At 40.9% G+C, this 17,777-nt stretch overlaps 2 protein-coding genes and 1 pseudogene across 4 annotated transcripts in view; 1 reads left to right on the forward strand and 2 right to left on the reverse strand.

The window, feature by feature from the left end:
* Nucleotides 1–1,020: 1,020 nt before the first annotated feature.
* KLHDC2 (kelch domain containing 2) lies at nucleotides 1,021–16,449 on the forward strand. The gene is made up of 13 exons (XM_019968637.2): nucleotides 1,021–1,510; nucleotides 3,967–4,046; nucleotides 5,679–5,796; nucleotides 11,877–11,992; nucleotides 12,296–12,377; nucleotides 12,537–12,620; nucleotides 13,157–13,237; nucleotides 13,311–13,369; nucleotides 13,766–13,875; nucleotides 14,302–14,374; nucleotides 15,683–15,770; nucleotides 15,863–15,915; nucleotides 16,140–16,449. Exons 1-13 carry the CDS (start codon nucleotides 1,358–1,360, stop codon nucleotides 16,261–16,263), a joined length of 1,221 nt encoding a protein of 406 aa, XP_019824196.2. The 5' UTR covers nucleotides 1,021–1,357; the 3' UTR covers nucleotides 16,264–16,449.
* LOC139185515 (small nucleolar RNA SNORA11) lies at nucleotides 10,987–11,110 on the reverse strand (annotated as a pseudogene).
* Nucleotides 14,885–17,777, reverse strand: part of NEMF (nuclear export mediator factor) — a 56,355-nt gene continuing 53,462 nt past the window's right edge. For 2 of the 3 annotated variants that reach the window (XM_019968636.2, XM_019968635.2), the window contains exon 33: nucleotides 14,885–17,637. In XM_019968636.2, the coding sequence (XP_019824195.1) occupies nucleotides 17,560–17,637 (78 nt within the window). In that variant the 3' untranslated portion in view covers nucleotides 14,885–17,559. The remainder of the gene's footprint in view (nucleotides 17,638–17,777) is intronic. The other variant, XR_002181579.2, reaches the window with a different exon arrangement.

The following is a 17,777-nucleotide window of genomic DNA, read 5'->3' on the forward strand; positions in this document are numbered from 1 at the left end:
GTATGTACCCTTTTTAGATTGACTTATTTCATTAGTAATATGCATTTGGGCTTCCCTGGTAGCTCAGATGGTAAAGAATCTGCCTGCAATGTGGGAGATCCGTGTTCAATCTCTGAGTTGGGAAGATCCCCTGGAGAAGGAAATGGCAACCCACTCCAGTATTCTTGCCTGGAAAATCCCATGGACAGAGGAGCCTGGCGGGCTACGGTCCATGGGGTTGCAAAGCGTCGGACACGACAATACGCACTTAAGTTTCCTCCATGTCTTCTCATGGCTTGAAAAAAAATGGCTCATTTTCCAGTACTGAATAATACTCCATTGTCTCAGTGTTTTACAAGTGAGGAATCAAATTTAGATCACGATAATTCTTAATTTTCTCTTGATCTAATTGAAAAAAGTCATATAAAATGTAAGCTAAAATAGTGTCTGTGAACAGGATTCACTTTCCTCCCTGAAGGCCTGGGAGGTGAAGATTTCTGAAACACTTTTTAAGCACAATTTTCCAAACTGGGTGGAGGATGCACCACTGAATTAAAATTTCTGCTGGACCAAAAGAGCTTATCGAGAAGAGTCGTCATGAACCGATCAGCAGGCACATCGGGGAGCCACGCAGTCCCGGAGCTGCCTCGCACACACAGCGGCGCCTCCGCCCGGAAGCCGCCCAGCAATTGCGGCTGGGGCCACCTGGGACCACGCGTGAGGGTAGTGATGCCACCCCCATCCACTGTCCTGGGAAAGACAGGGCACCGACTCTGGAGACCCTGAAACCTGAAACTTACTAGCTGAGCAATTTGCTAGCCCTTTCTGGGCTGTGAACATCCTTCAGTCAGACAAGACCTTCTTTTTTTGACAGAGTCTGGCTAATTCAGCATCTCCTCGTAATGAAGGGAGGCTCGGAGGTGCTTGGAAGTGCCTTTAGCTTCTGGACCCAGGCCCAGCAGGCGCAGGATGCGGGAGGACCCGGCGCTGGGGGCGCTCAGCACCAGCCGCGCTTCCGGATCCCGGCGAGCGGCGTCAGCGGAACGGGCGGCTCCCAGCGCGGCGTAAACAAGGGCCCTCCGCGGCGAGAAGCGAGCTGGAGGCGGGGCTGACGGGCTGGAAGCTGGTATCAGCCCGAGGCGGACCCTTGCCCGCCCTGCTCGCGTCCCTGCGCCCTCGCTGCCTCCAGCCCGCAACCCCTACTCAAGCGGCCAGAGGCCGTCCTCGCAGAGACGGGCCGGGAGGACAGAATCCCGGGCGGCGGGGAGCGGCCGTAACACCAAACCTTTCGCCGCCGCCGCACGTCTCTTTCTTTTCCTTTGTCTTTTTCTCCTCCGCGGGTGCGGGGATTCCTGGTGAACCGAAGTGCAGCCTCAAGATGGCCGATGGCTACGAGGACCTGCGGGAGGACGAGCTCCCAGGGCCAGCCTACGAAGGCTACGAATCCGCGGAGCTCGCCTGCCCCGCCGAGCGCAGCGGCCACGTAGCCGTCAGCGACGGGCGCCACATGTTCGTCTGGGGCGGTTACAAGGTCAGTGGGCGGCCGGGTCGCGCGGGCGTCGGCCGGCAGTTACCGGTCGGGGGCGGCGGGAGGGCCAGGGTGGCCACCCCGGGCGCCTTCAGCGCCCCCGCGCCGCGACTCCGCCGGTTGGTTCATTCTCTTGCGAGTGTGGGAATCTTCCCACGGGTCTCCCCACCCGTCCCAGGGCTCCTGGGCTGTTGTCACGCCCGCCTTCTGCTTACAAAGCCTGCTCCCCGCTCCCTGCCCGCGCTTGCCCATGTCCGAGCTTTACCTGCGGAGGGCGCGGCGGGTGGTGGGAGACCGCGGAACGTTTTTATTTACAGGGTTGGTGTGTAAGAAGTGACGGTGTGTGAGGTCACTCTTGTTATTGGGCATAGAGCCGGGGTCCGGTGCTCGCTGATGCCGTGGCCCACTTAGGGGGAGACGGCCTCTTAGGGAAAATGCATTGGAATTCTCCAAGGCCGCAAAAATTGGCTTGTTGAACCTTCCCGCCGGTTCAGGAGTCCCAGCTACACCTGTGCACCTGCCATCCTGGTGTTATTCGAATGTTTCGGGGCTATTTTCCTTTTGGTTTCAGCTGAGAAAGGGTTGAGATTTTTCACATTAAACTCCTATAAAGAAAATTAATGGAAAATTTGTATCAATAACCGAAAAAAAATCAAGAGTAACAGCTTTTAACTACAGAACGCAGCCCTTTGACCCTTAGTCATGAACCAGTATGATTAGTTACCAGTTGAGAGCATGTAGTTGAGTTTCTTCTCTTTTCCTCTGTCTGGAAATCCTGCCCAAGTGCCTCCTATTTAAACCTTCTCACTAGTTCTCTTGCCCTTTTGCTTTTAGAGCTTCCTAATAACACTCTGCATTCTAGAATCGTCTTATTTCATTTGCTGGAGTGGTTCGGATCTGTTCTTACCAAAAATATTTTTGTCCCTTTTTAAAAAAAATGATCTGCCCCCGCTCCAATTTGCTAGAAATCTAGTCCTGTACACCAGTGCCTTGCCTGACTTGGAAGCACTAGGTGATTCTGGGTCATAGATTTTAGCTTATGCTACAGTTGATGTGACCATTTTTTGAGATGACTCTGAAAAGATAGCTGGGAAAAAGCTGTCTTGATTACTTCCTTTGGTTCCTTTCTCCTAATCCTGATTAATCTGAAATGTTTTCCCCAGCCTCCAATGAATAGGTGTTCAGAAGAGAGGGTATTTGGTAGGAGCAAGGTGGCTGGTACCGGGTGACTTTTATTAAAATGTAAATAATTGCCTTGGAGAAAGGTAAAACTGTTAATCTTCAGTAGGAAGAGGGAAGGTGAGGGGATAGGGGAAAAGGGTTGTGCGGGTGGAAGATTCTGAAGGTGAGTTGTGGAGGGCCTGGACGCCCAGGTCTGAGGCGGGGTGGAGAAGCGTGACTAGTGAAGTAAGTTTGTAGTTCTCAAACAGGCCTTCCTCCACTTTCTGGCTACAACCCTAAGAGTACCACACACCGGAGGCCCTTGGAAGATTGTTTTGATTTCAGTAAACCTTAGCTTCATACACAGAAGTCAGTTTTCCTCCTCCTGCCAAAGTGATGTACTCTGAGTCAACCTGCTATCTTGCTGCCAGCCTTTTTATTTCATAAGTGGTGGAGTGGAAAGAGAAATATTTACATGCCCAGATGTTCTGTTCTGTTTTTCAAGCTTACAACTCTGACACCCATTCTTAGTGAACTGCATCTGTTTGCTTTATGTCAACATTGTTCAGAAAGTGGCCAGGGTGGTTCAAAGTCTGGAGAGGTCAGGCAAAGTGGTTGAAGTTGCAAATTCAGGGAAAGGAGGCTGGAATCCTGCTTCCACCATTCCTTGTTGAGTAGCCTTGGGCAACTTCTTGGAGAAATCTATACCAGCTATTTCTTACAGTTGTTGTGTGATTCAATACAGCACTCCATGGATAGCACTTCATTAGTTCTGGCATATAGTAAGCTCTATCTGAAGGGAAATGGAGCAGAACAGGGAACTTAAGATTTTGTACAAGGACTTAATATTTGCAGTTCTGCCCTCCCTGCTTCTTGGCAGAGAATGAATGGCTAAAAGGGAAGAACATCTGACCTGTTAGTGTGGATCAGGTGCTTTCAAGGTAGAACTTTCTTTAGCCTGCCAACATGACACACATAATCTTCCATGAGGTCATGTAACTCAGATTTGGTGTGTGGAGTGTTATGGATAAAGTGGCCTTAGAGATTAGCTGGAGATCTAACTTCATGCATCATTGCAACTGCTGTATCAAGAATTTGAATTGAGGCCTCTCTATATTAAGCATTACTTTGAGTATGAGGCATGGGGTAGGGAGAACTGTACATGTGATAGAATTGTTAAAACCTGTTTCTTATAACTCTCAGTATCTCAAATGAGATAGATGTGAAAAAATATACAATAGTGCCTCTTTAGAATACAAGTTATATTTTGTATTTGCAACTTTTTGTTGTTGTTTTAGAGTAATCAAGTCAGAGGATTATATGACTTTTATCTGCCTAGAGAAGAACTCTGGATCTACAACATGGAGACTGGAAGATGGTAACTGTGGATATTAAGAGGGGGACTAGAACATCCAAATAAGGTTGCAAACAAAAACATACTCTGTAAAACCCATACTACTGAATAAAAACACTTTAATTAAAGATACTAACCTAGCTGTGTATTTTGAAAACAGTGTTCTACTAGTTTAGCTTAGCTCCTGAGCTTAAATACTTTTGTATTTCTTCAGTAGTTACTAGATGCTTTTATGACCTTTGAAGAAATTTCTGTTCAGAACTGTGTCAAGTATTATAGCAGTATTAAAGAGGTAGAAGCTTCAGATCCTGGAATGGAAATACATAAAAGTTCCATATATATATTCAATATGTTATGTCTTCTGTTATGTATTTTGAATGAGAGAAGAATTTGTAGACTATATTTGCTAGAAATAAAGGTAGTATTCTATTTTAATGAGCTCTAATATTAAAATTTCTATGCAGATTTCTTTGATTTAGCATGTTTTGCCTTAAAAACAAAATTAAATTTGCCATCCATGCAAATGGGTTATTCTGAAAGGACTTTTTGCCAGTTTCATACCAGTAATACTTGTACATTCTTAGCAGAATTAATAAATTCTCAAAATGCTGGGTTGGCTGTGTTTGAGGATTTAGAACGTAGTTTTCCCCATGGGTTGCTTTGTGAAAACTTAGTCTGTTATATATTTTAGCATATTTGAGATCTCAGAACTAGGAGAATACTAGTTCCACTTAAGAGTTCAACTAAAAATAAACCAGGATTATTTTTGCATATAGCTAGTGTTAATCTAGCTGTTTAACGCTCTTTTTCTAGAGAACTGGACATTTATAATTGTATTCCTTTAATGGGGAAACTTAAAAAAGAAATTCAATCCCAGGAAGAATTTTTACAAAATCAGCCTATCAAAACTTAAAAATTGGGAATTCCCTAGTGGTCCAGTGGTTAAGACTCCACGCTTCCACTGCAGGGGCACAGGTTCAGTTCCAGGTCAAGGAACTAAGCTCCTGCATGTCCCACAGCACAGCCAGAAACAAACAAACATAAAGCTTAACACAGATGAAGCGATATTAGGAGTAGAAGCCCTTGAATGTAATATTAATATTCTGAATCTTAGAATTAACTTTTTGATTCAGATTCACTTTTAGACTTAGAATGAGTTAAAACAGGTAAAGAGCACTCAGAGGAATGGTTGGCCTATAGTAGACACTACCTGAGTGTCTGTAGTATTACATAAGGTCGGAATCAGACTAATTCGAATGGCTAAAGGTGACTGAATTAAAAAACACTTATTAATCTGTCAGGACTCAGATATTGAAGTTTTCTTCCTTTGGGTTCTTGGCCCACTCAAAAAAACAAAACCATCATTTATGGTCAGGTAACCAGAAAAAGCAAACAATTTAGTTAGAGAAATGTTGAGATGGTTTGCTCCTAGAGTGATATATGACATGTAGGCTTTCAGAACCTCCCATGCTGTCACGTTAGTGCCTGCTGGCGCAGCCTGTGGAGTGGGTGAAAGGGACAAGTTAGAAGAGACCTCAGTATAGCTACTCACCCCTTATTTTTTCCTTTTATTGTGGGGATAGAATTAGAAGACTGGATACATTGTTGCATTTCTTCTTGGGGAAATTTATTTACATTCAGTTTTTTCCCTCTCAGGAAAAAAATTAACACTGAGGGTGATGTTCCTCCTTCTATGTCAGGAAGCTGTGCCGTGTGTGTGGACAGGGTGCTGTACTTGTTTGGAGGACACCATTCAAGAGGCAATACAAATAAGGTTAGTGTGTGTAAGGATGGTTTAAGGTAACTTTGTTCTTTTTCAGACCACTTTAGATTTCTAAGGTTAGCCCAGTTTATTCCTGTTCAAGTTCAAAAACATGTGTACTTGATTGTGGTATGTTCTTTGCAGCTACTTATTCTCTTATTAATAAAATGCTGTATATTAGATGAATATTAGTAAACTAAAAACAAGATGCAGTTTGGGGGACGGGGCGGGGTATTGATGGCTCAGATAGTAAATAATCTGCCTGCAATGCACGAGACTTGGGTTCAATCCCTGGGTTGGGAAGATCCCCTGGAGAAAGGAATGGCTATTCACTGCGTATTCTTGCCTGGAGAATTCCATGGACAGGAGCCTGGCGGGCTACAGTCCATGGAATTACAGTGAGTTGCACACAACTGAGCAACTAACACACACAGTAAAATTTAACAGGCCACAACTCAAAAAGCTGTAAGGAGAAATTAACACTGACAAAATTTCATATACTAACATTCCTATAACATGCCACTATAAGATACTGTTGTTCAGACTTTGTCTATGTTTTGCCCAAATAGGGAAAAGGCATGTTTTTCTCAGGCCCGTACGAGACAGATGCAGTCAGAAAGGTGCATGTAATGTACGTTCAGTTCAGTTCAGTTGCACTCATGTCCAACTCTTTGAGACCCCAAGGACTGCAGCACGCCAGCCCTCCCTGTCCATCACCAACTCCCAAAGTTTACCCAAACCTATGTCCATTACGTTGGTGATGCCATCCAGCCATCTCATCCTCTGTTGTCCCCTTCTCCCGCCTTCAATCTTTCCCAGCATCAGGGTCTTTTCCAGTGCGTCGGTTCTTCGCATCAGGTGGCCAAAGGATTGGAGTTTCAGCTTCAGCATTGGTCCTTCCAATGAATATTCAGGACTGGTCTCCTTTAGGATGGACTGGTCGGATCTCCTTGCAGTCCAAGGGACTCTCAAGAGTCTTCTCCAACACCACACTTCAAAAGCATCAAGTCTTTGGAGCTCAGCTTTCTTTATAGTCCAACTCTCACATCCATACAGGACCACAGGAAAAGCCATACTACTAGCTTTGACTAGACGGACCTTTGTTGGCAAACTAATGTCTCTGCTTTTTAATATGCTGTCTAGATTGGTCATAACTTTCCTTCCAAGGAGTAAGCGTCTTTTAATTTCATGGCTGCAGTCACCATCTGCAGTGATCTTGGAGCCCAAAAAAATAAAGTTTGTCACTGTTTCCCCATCTATTTCTCATGAAGTGATGGGACCAGATGCCATGATCTTAGTTTTCTGAATGTTGAGTTTTAAGCCAACTTTTTCACTCTCCTCTTTCACTTTCAAGAGGCTCTTTTCTTCTTCGCTTTCTTCCATAAGGGTGGTGTCAACTGCGTATCTTAGGTTATTGATATTTCTCCCAGCAATCTTGATTCCAGCTTGTGCTTCCTCCAGCCCAGTGTTTCTCATGAGGTACTCTGCATATAAGTTAAATAAGCAGGGTGGCAATATACAGCCTTGACGTACTCCTTTCCTGATGTAGAACCAGTCTGTTGTTCCATGTCCAGTTCTAACTGTTGCTTCCTGACCTGCATACAGGTTTCTCAAGAGGCAGGTCAGGTGGTCTGGTATTCCCATCTCTTTCAGAATTTTCCACAGTTTGTTGTGATCCACACAGTCAAAGGCTTTGGCATAGTCAATAAAGCAAAAGTAGATGTTTTTCTGGAACTTCTTGCTTTTTCGATGATCTAGCAGATGTTGACAGTTTGATCTCTGGTTCCTCTGCCTTTTCTAAATCCAGCTTGAACATCTGGAAGTTCACGGTTCACGTACTGTTGAAGCCTGGCTTGGAGAATTTTGAACATTACTTTTCTAGCATGTGAGATGAGTGCAATTGTGCAGTAGTTTGAGCGTTCTTTGGCATTGCCTTTCTTTGGGATTGGAATGAAAACTGACCTTTTCCAGTCCTGTGGCCACTGCTGAGTTTTCTAAATTTGCTGGCATATTGAGTGCAGCACTTTCACAGCATCATCTTTTAGGATTTGAAATAGCTCAACTGGAATTCCATCACCTCCACTAGCTTTGTTCAAAGTGATGCTTCCTAAGGCCCACCTGACTTCACATTCCAGGATATCACACCATTGTGATTATCTGGGTCGTGAAGACCTTTTTTGTACAGTTTTTCTGTGTATTCTTGCCACCTCTTCTTAGTATTTTCTGGTTCTTTTAGGTCCATACCGTTTCTGTCCTTTATCAAGCCCGTCTTTGCATGAACTGTTCCCTTGGTATCTCTAATTTTCTTGTATAGATCTCTATTGTTCTATTGTCCCATTCTATTGTTTTCCTCTATTTCTTTGCATTGATCCCTGAGGAAGGCTTTCTTATCTCTCCTTGCTAATCTTTGGAACTCTGCATTCAAACGGATGTATCTTTCCTTTTCTCCTTTGTCTTTCGCCTCTCTTTTTACAGCTATTTGTAAGGCCTCCTTAGACAACCAGTTTGCCTTTTTGCATTTCTTTTTCTTGGGGATTGTCTTGATCACTGACTCCTGTACAGTGTCATGAACCTCCGTCCATAGTTCTTCAGGCACTCTTATCAGATCTAATCCCTTGAATCTGTTTGTCACTTCCACTGTATAATCGTAAAGGATTTGATTTTGGTTATACCTGAACATTCTTGTGGTTTTCCCTACTTTCTTCAATTTAAGTCTGAATTTGGCAATAAGGAGTTCATGATCTGAGCCACAGTCTTGTTTTTGCTGACTGTATAGAGTTTCTCCATCTTTGGTTGCAAAGAATATAATCAATCTGATTTCGGTGTTGACCATCTGGTGCTGTCTATGTGTAGTCGTCTCTTGTATTGTTGGAAGAGGGTATTTGCTATGACCAGCGCGTTCTCCTGGCAAAACTCTGTTAGCCTTTGCCTTGCTTCTTTCTGTACTCCAAGGCCAAATTTGCCTGGTACTCCAGGTGCTTCTTGACTTCCTTACCATTGTGTTTGGCAGGACAGAGGAACAGAAAACAAAAAGTGTTAACCCAAGAGGTGATGCTTGAGTGGAATCACAGAGTATAGTTGGAAGGAGTATTATGCAAGGTATATAGGTACCAGGATGCAGAGTTACACGCAGATATGTCTGGTTTATGGAAGTGCCAAGTGATTTGGTGTAGACAGAGCATGTAGGTTGAACTGGTTTCAGATTTCAAACTGTGCTCCTAGGAACTCTAGTGATTTTGGGGGGGATGCTTTGGGACACCTGTGAGAGAAGTATATGGGGTTAGGCAGGCTCCACACCACCCTTTTCCTCCTTCCTTTTAACAATTGTAGCTCCGCCCATTTATTTATTCACAGTTCACCCTAAGGTAAATCACAGTTCACTTTAATTAAGTGAATAGTGTTGCATGCTCTTTGGGTTTGGACAAAAGAGCTATTCCAAATCCTGAAAGATGATGCTGTGAAAGTGCTGCACTCCATATGCCAGCAAATTTGGAAAACTCAGCAGTGGCCACAGGACTGGAAAAGGTCAGTTTTCATTCCAGTCCCTAAGAAAGGCAATGCCAAAGAATGCTCAAACTACCGCACAATTGCACTCATCTCACATGCTAGTAAAGTAATGCTCAAAATTCTCCAAGCCAGGCTTCAGCAACATGTGAACCGTGAACTTCCTGATGTTCAAGCTGGTTTTAGAAAAGGCAGAGGAACCAGAGATCAAATTGCCAACATCCGCTGGATCATGGAAAAAGCAAGAGAATTCCAGAAAAACATCTATTTCTGCTTTATTGACTATGCCAAAGCCTTTGACTGTGTGGATCACAACAAACTGTGGAAAATTCTGAAAGAGATGGGAATACCAGACCACCTGACCTGCCTCTTGAGAAACCTGTATGCAGGTCAGGAAGCAACAGTTAGAACCGGACATGGAACAACAGACTGGTTCCAAATAGGAAAAGGAGTACGTCAAGGCTGTATATTGTCACCCTGTTTATTTAACTTATATGCAGAGTACATCATGAGAAATGCTGGACTGGGAGAAACACAAGCTGGAATCAAGATTGCCGGGAGAAATATCAGTAACCTCAGATATGCAGATGACACCACCCTTATGGCAGAAAGTGAAGAGGAACTCAAAAGGCTCTTGATGAAAGTGAAAGTGGAGAGTGAAAAAGTTGGCTTAAAGCTCAACATTCAGAAAACGAAGATCATGGCATCCGGTCCCATCACTTCATGGGAAATAGATGGGGAAACAGTGGAAACACTGTCAGACTATTTTTCTGGGCTCCAAAATCACTACAGATGGTGACTGCAGCCCTGAAATTAAGACGCTTACTCCTTGGAAGGAAAGTTATGACCAACCTAGATAGCATATTCAAAAGCAGAGACGTTACTTTGCCAACAAAGGTTCGTCTAGTCAAGGCTATGGTTTTTCCAGTGGTCATGTATGGATGTGAGAGTTGGACTGTGAAGAAGGCTGAGCGCCGAAGAATTGATGCTTTTGAACTGTGTTGTTGGAGAAGACTCTTGAGAGTCCCTTGGACTGCAAGGAGATCCAACCAGTCCATTGTGAAGGAGATCAGCCCTGGGATTTCTTTGGAAGGAATGATGCTAAGGCTGAAACTCCGTACTTTGGCCACCTCATGCTAAGAGTTGACTCACTGGAAAAGACTCTGATGCTGGGAGGGATTGGGGGCAGGAGGAGAAGGGGACGACAGAGGATGAGATGGCTGGATGGCATCACTGACTCGATGGACGTTGAGTCTGAGTGAACTCCGGGAGTTGGTGATGGACAGGGAGGCCTGGCGTGCTGCGATTCACGGGGTCGCAAAGAGTCAGACATGACTGAGGGACTGATCTGATCTGATAATGACATATATCCGTTATTATAATGTCACACGCAGTATTTCACTGTTCATAAAAACTTCTGAACTTGTGTATACATCTCCTCTCTCCCCCTAAACTCCTGCTATCAGTCTTTTAATTGTCTCTATAGTTTCGTCTTTTCCAGATGGCATATAGTTGGAATCTATTTTTCTTTTCTTTGCCATCCAAGGAAAAGCCTTTATAACACCACTCATGGCTCACCCATGCATGGACCTGACTTGCTCAGTGGCAAACTTCCCCACTAAATGCTGTAGCTTTTCTTTCCATGTTGAGCCCTGTCACACTGGTCCTGCCCAGCAGCATGTGGAGGTGCAGGGGAGTCTGTGTTTTCTGTTTATTCATAGGAAGGCCACAAGTCTTGCCCCTTGTCACAGTGAACCCAGATTTCTGTTGGGTATGTTGTAAACAGAGAAGCCGTTTCTTCGGGTTCTTATTTTTATATTTAGGCGTTTGCTTAAGACTTTGTTGGAAGAAAGGGTTTTGTGCCTAAAAGGTTTTGTGAGGCACTGCTGTAGGCTGTTGTTGAGCCATCTATTTTTCAGGGTCAAGGGGGAGAAAACTAACTTTGACACAACATGAGGAAACTTGGGGAAAAGACTAGTTGTGGCTTTAGTAAAGGGGAGTGGTCAGAGAAATGGTTAATAGTTAAATCAGTACGGTTGAGGAAAAGAAACCTTAGGAGCCTAAAAAAAAGAAGCTAACTTATTGACTATTTAAATGTAAGTACCTGGATGTGAACCCTCTGAAAGACAAATGAATATTTAATCTTTTAAGATTTATCCTTAGCTCCTAGAGTTAAGTGGGCACTTAAGACATGTTTGTTAAATTGAAGATGAATTGCTAAGTTTGTTTTTTTTTTGTAATACCATCCCATAATACATAAATTAGATCAGTACAATTTAAAGTGCCTATCTCAGGCAAAGAATGTAGTAAATTAACTCACTTTCTAGTCCTTCAGCCAAAAAGTGGTATGGGGGGAAAAACAGGCTGAACGCAAACAAGGTGCACAGTGACTTAAGTAATTCACATTCCGGCAGAAATTTCTTCCCTGGACTCAGACTAGGTAACATTTTACAGACTGGCAGCCAGTTTGCAATTATACTTTTAGTAGTACTGAATTAGATGACATTCTTATCAGCATAAATGCAATAACATTAAATGCCAAGGTTGAATTTCCTTCATGTAACAGAATCTAACATTGCTTCTGGCAGTTCTACATGCTGGATTCAAGGTCTACGGACCGAGTATTACACTGGGAAAGAATTGACTGCCAAGGAGTTCCTCCATCATCAAAGGACAAACTCGGTGTCTGGGTATATAAAAACAAGTGAGTGAGCCACACTATAGGTTTGGGTTTTTATGTGGAAAGTACTTTGCCATTCACGTATCCTTTGCTAATAACCATTGTAATCATGTAAAATGCCTCTGAAGGCCCATAAAGATTGAGTGAATTAATGGCAAAGCACCTAAGACATCATTGTTAGTCATATTAGCCATTATTATTTGAATAAGTATTTTTATATACTCCAGTGTGCCTTCTCAGCTCATGAAATATTACAAAACAAACAAAAAAATATCTTGTATCCTGTGGATGTTTGAATTATTAATTTCTTGGTTTTTTATCAAACAGGTTAATATTTTTTGGAGGGTATGGATATTTACCTGAAGACAAAGTATTGGGAACTTTTGAATTTGATGAAACATCTTTCTGGGTAAATGAAGTTTCATATTTGCAAAAGTGGCCTACTTAGTCTATTGAAATAATATACTTCGTTTGCTATTAGCTTTGTTCATTTTGCCCTGTTAATAAACCAAAGGTTGTTTTACAAACATTATTTGTAAAAACTAACTCAGATTCTTATTTTCTGTAGAATTCAAGTCATCCAAGAGGATGGAATGATCATGTACATATTTTAGACACTGAAACGTTTATCTGGAGCCAGCCTATAACTACTGTGAGTTACTGAAGAATAATGAATTAATTATTAAAGCAAGGGCAGTTGCCAACTAGTGCCCTTCAATGAGAAGGGCAGTTGGCAAGTGGTGTAAAATTGACAGTTCATTTTTCTCCAAGGAGTCTAAAACTAAAAAGTTAATGAATGTATAGACTAGCCCAGTATCTGTCATCTAATAGCTGTTAAAAGTGGTATAGTTTGTAATTAAATAAATGACCTAGTGCTGGATTGGGATTTAAATTACTCAAATGTTAGATGTCTTTTTCCTCTGACACAGTGTCATATAATGTTCTAGCTTTTATTTTTAAAGAAAAGTAAAGCAAGTAAGCATTCTATTAACTAGCCCTTTCAGTAATGTTTCTCAAAAGCTCCCAGTTTTGGTAGTCAGCCTTTAGTACTGCTGTTTACTACAAGTTTGCACTTAAGCTTAAGAGCTCAAGTGTTCTGCACATTCTATCCCACTTCCAGAAAAGACTTCTTTCTGGTATTTATAAAACGTTCATTTATTCATTAAATTGTTTTTACGACTTAACTAGGGTAAACCACCTTCACCTCGTGCTGCCCATGCCTGTGCGACTGTTGGAAACAAAGGCTTTGTGTTTGGAGGCAGATACCGCGTGAGTATATAAAATAGTTTCAAAGATGTGCTTTTCAATTACTCAGAATGATAACTAATTTATCCTTTTTTAGGATGCTAGAATGAATGACCTTCACTATCTTAATCTGGATACATGGGAGTGGAATGAACTGTAGGTATCATCTAGATGATTATTTAGGAAAGTTTTTCAAAAAAATTCCAATGGATTTTCCCCTTACTCTCTATTATTAGTACATAATGTACCTGCTTTCCTTTTCTGTAACAGTGAATCTTAAGTAAACATGATCACTAAATCCTTAAGGAATCTTTAAATTTTCAGTGCCCATAACTATGTCTAGCACATAGCATGTGCTCAGTGTTTGTTGAAAAGATCTAAAGTTGACCTTCCTTCCAAGGAAACAGTTCATTGAAAAGCATGTAGTTGTTAATATCTAGAAGCCTTTTTAAAAATCTCTTCAAAATTCCATATAAAATTTTAGTATTTCTCTGCTTTAAATACAGTAGCAGCTTTTAAATGCAGATATTGTAACTTAGCTATCATTTTCAGAATTCCACAAGGCATATGCCCAGTTGGCCGATCTTGGCACTCACTAACACCAGTTTCTTCAGATCATCTCTTTCTCTTTGGAGGATTTACCACTGATAAACAGCCACTAAGTAAGTACTCTTAAAATATTTTTACAAGTTATTATACATCATTTGTAAGTAATATAAATAGCTGGAAAAAATCAGTATTTTTAGGTGTATCAGAGGGCTATAGGAATGGTTAGAAGATTTGGTATTAATTTTGATCCTATAATATATATACAGTTGTTTTCATATGACACATCTATCTGTCCAGTAAAAAAAAAAATTACCTAGAGCTCTTTGCCCTGCTAAATAAATGGCTGTAACATGGAAAGGGCTTACATACCTAACTGCAGGGGAAAAAAGGAAATATACTTTCTGTATCTACTCAAAATCTGATTTATTACTGTTTTTACTAAAGCTGCACTCTTTAAATATCAGTGTCAAAAATAAATAAATATCAGTGTCACATTGACAGAATAACATACTTAATGCTTTCTTCTTTGCTTTAATCAGGTGATGCCTGGACATACTGCATCAGTAAAAATGAATGGATAAAGTTTAATCATCCCCATACTGAAAAACCAAGGTATGAACTATTTAAAAGGTAGTTCTTGAGTGAGGTCCTTAGAGATGTATAAGACTGGTAATGAATGAGAAAATTCAGTTGGCTGCATTCACTTCCTCATAAAAACCCTAGCATTCACTAAGGTTTAATTTGAAAGAAAACCAAAGTTCTTAGTATTAGTGCTTTCTTTTTCATCATCAGTGCGTGAAAAACAGGGCTGGATTTTGCTTTTTGCTTCATTAGAATAATGACATCGTTAAAATTTATACTAAAGCTCTTTACCAGAGTAGAACTGTTTCTAGATTTGTCATCTGAAAAAGGAAATTCTAGTTCTCTTCTAGGAGAGAATTCAAAACCCTAAACAATGTTTGACGGTGAGGGAATTAAGAACTTACAATCAAGTTTACAGCTATGCAGTATAACAAATACTAGGAAGTTGAATTGTCCAAAAAGAGCCTGTTAGAACACTTGCTACTTTTCTTATCTCAGAATTGTTACAGAGACTGCTAAAAGGAAATGATGTAGTCACAATTGTTGTTCAAAGCATATTTGTTTAATGTTAGCTTGCATTTTGGAGAAGGCAGTGGCATCCCACTCCAGTACTCTTGCCTGGAAAATCCCATGGATGGAGGAGCCTGGAAGGCTGCAGTCCATGGGGTCGCTGAGGGTCGGACACGACTGAGCAACTTCACTTTCACTTTTCACTTTCATGCACTGGAGAAGGAAATGGCAACCCACTCCAGTGTTCTTTCCTGGAGAATCCCAGGGATGGGGGAGCCTGGTGGGCTGCCGTCTATGGGGTCGCACAGAGTCGGACATGATTGAAGCGACTTAGCAGCAGCAGCAACTTGCATTTTTATCCACGCCTCTAACCTAAGTAGTACAGTCATGCCATTAAGATGCCTTTCGGCACAAATACTCTTTCCAGAGAGTCAGGCCTGAAGATGCTCCGTTTCACTCAGGCAGAGTAAAACATTCCTCAGATGTTTTGCATAAGGACAGCTGACCCTGCCTATGAAAAGAAGGAGAGGGCATATACCACTCATCTCCCAAAGACTTTTATTGCTCATAAAAACCTAGAGAACAGATCGTTCATTTCAGACTCCTCATTGCATAAATTAGGAATGGACCAGAGAGATAATGATATCTAGATAAAGACACTGATTTTTCTAGCTTTTTGTACTTTTCCTTGAGATAACTGTGTCTCAACTTTATGTTTTGGTCTGTGCTAAAGACCTTTAGTCTTTATTTCATCATCTCAATTCTCTAGTATAAATTATCAATTTGGTAATTGGGTTGACTTCAAACAAGTTCTTGTTTTAAACGTAGATTATGGCATACAGCTTGTGCCAGTGATGAAGGAGAAGTAATTGTGTTTGGAGGGTGTGCCAATAACCTTCTTGTCCATCACAGAGCTGTAAGTACACCACCCTTTATTAAAGGACACTCCATATTATTGCTGAAACTTTGTTGTGAAGTACTTTTAATGTATTCTTGTCTATTTTTCAGGCACACAGTAATGAAATACTTATATTTTCAGTTCAACCAAAATCTCTTGTAAGGTAAGTAACTTTTTTACTTGGTACTTATTTTAAATTGTTTTTTAAACACTTTGAATTAGTGTTCTTGAAAAAATAGGTTTATGGATAATTTAAGGGCAATAATAAACTTTCATTGATAAAACTATCCAGTTTCTATGAAAATCTTTAAAGTGGTTTTTCTTTTTTGGTAGTTTTAATATACTTCTAACAGTAAAGTGAAATTATTTTTCTTTGTCCACTTTCAGGCTAAGTTTAGAAGCTGTCATCTGCTTTAAAGAAATGTTAGCCAACTCATGGAACTGCCTTCCAAAACATTTACTTCACAGTGTTAATCAGAGGTTTGGTAGTAACAACACTTCTGGATCTTAAGGCTTCATAGATAATGCCTCTGATCACTTGCATGGACATCAATTCTGTAAACATCAGAGTGAAATCATTTGTATAATTATATACACTGTTGTAGTTTGCAGCTTTTTAGTTTTAATGTGCATGTGAATGGCCTAGAGAACCTATTTTTGTGTCTAAAGTTTACAATAAATGTATTTAACAGCATAAGTTATTACTTGGGCTTTTTACCCAAAGGAATGATTATTTCCTATTTGGTAACAACAGGGTCTATATCTGTAGAAACACTGTATTAATTATTCCTACCAGTATCAAAATGGTGAAGTTACTTTTTAAAGACATTAATATTTTAGCTGTTTCTTGAGTAGTCTGTTATGTTGAATTTAAAACACTAGGCTACATAAAGTGGTTGTTGATAGGACTAAGCTGGTAAAAGAAACCTTGGAGGGACCAACGGCCGTCCAGTCCTCGACCCCAGTGCTTTGGTGTAAGGGTCGGGGCAAGTGGAGTTGCTCATGTTGACCCTAGGCAGCCTGTTCAGTTGTTTTAAAGTTAACAGCTTTTACAGCTCATAAAAGAATGGAAATAATGTATGACTTTATTCTCCATTGTTAGGAGACAGAAAAAAGCGGGGTCAGGAGTCTTTAGTGGTAAACCTCAAAGTGCACTTATAATATTATAGGTTAAGATACTCTGTAACATGCTACTGATAATTACTAGAGGTGGAAAATAAAATGGCACAGAGCTGAATGAGATTACAAGAAAGAAATTAAGATGAAAAGTAAAGGTATTATATAAATGCGTGGAAATTATCAACACCAATTTCTTCTAGGTGTTATCTTAAGCCAAGTCATGGGAATGATGAGTAAAGACAGAAGTCTACTTCCTCACAACTTAAATGTATAACCACCCCAACCCCCACCAGGAAAAACAAAACTTGCGATTGGCCTGTAATAGATATATTAGATGTTATGTACAGCAGACTACCGAGTCAACAGTCTAACCAGTTGAGCCACTTCACTATTCCATTTCTTTACAACATGAAATGAATACTTACTATTAACCTTCCAAATTTCAAGAAAATGTAGAATTGCAGTTGTTTACAATTAGCATTTGCTGTCCACAAATATTTTAGGAAGTCCTATCATAGTGTTTCCTCTCTATAAAACTGGAAAAAAACCAAGTCGTTTTGGTGAATACAGCAAGGCAATGTTAGTTCACTTTTAAATACGGAAGTCTTGTTACATGATGTTTTCATCTCTGAACTTCCAAAAGACTATAAAACTGACTCTTCTCAAATATTTTAGGATTTCATTTCAGCTATTTTCTTTTTACATTCAGAAGATTGGGTGCAGACACTTTAACTTTGCCAGGAATGTTTCTTGATAAATCCGTGTCCTAAAAAAAAAGGGGGGGGGGTGCTGAATATTTTCACAATCACATTTTTATGATCTTTATTATGTCCTCTGCTGCCAAAAGAATGGCATTTCTAAAATTTTCATCTGAAATTTACTTTCTACCAAAATGATAGCTGCAGC

This window comes from Bos indicus, chromosome 10 (assembly GCF_029378745.1).
Source record: "Bos indicus isolate NIAB-ARS_2022 breed Sahiwal x Tharparkar chromosome 10, NIAB-ARS_B.indTharparkar_mat_pri_1.0, whole genome shotgun sequence".
NCBI lineage: Eukaryota > Metazoa > Chordata > Mammalia > Artiodactyla > Bovidae > Bos > Bos indicus.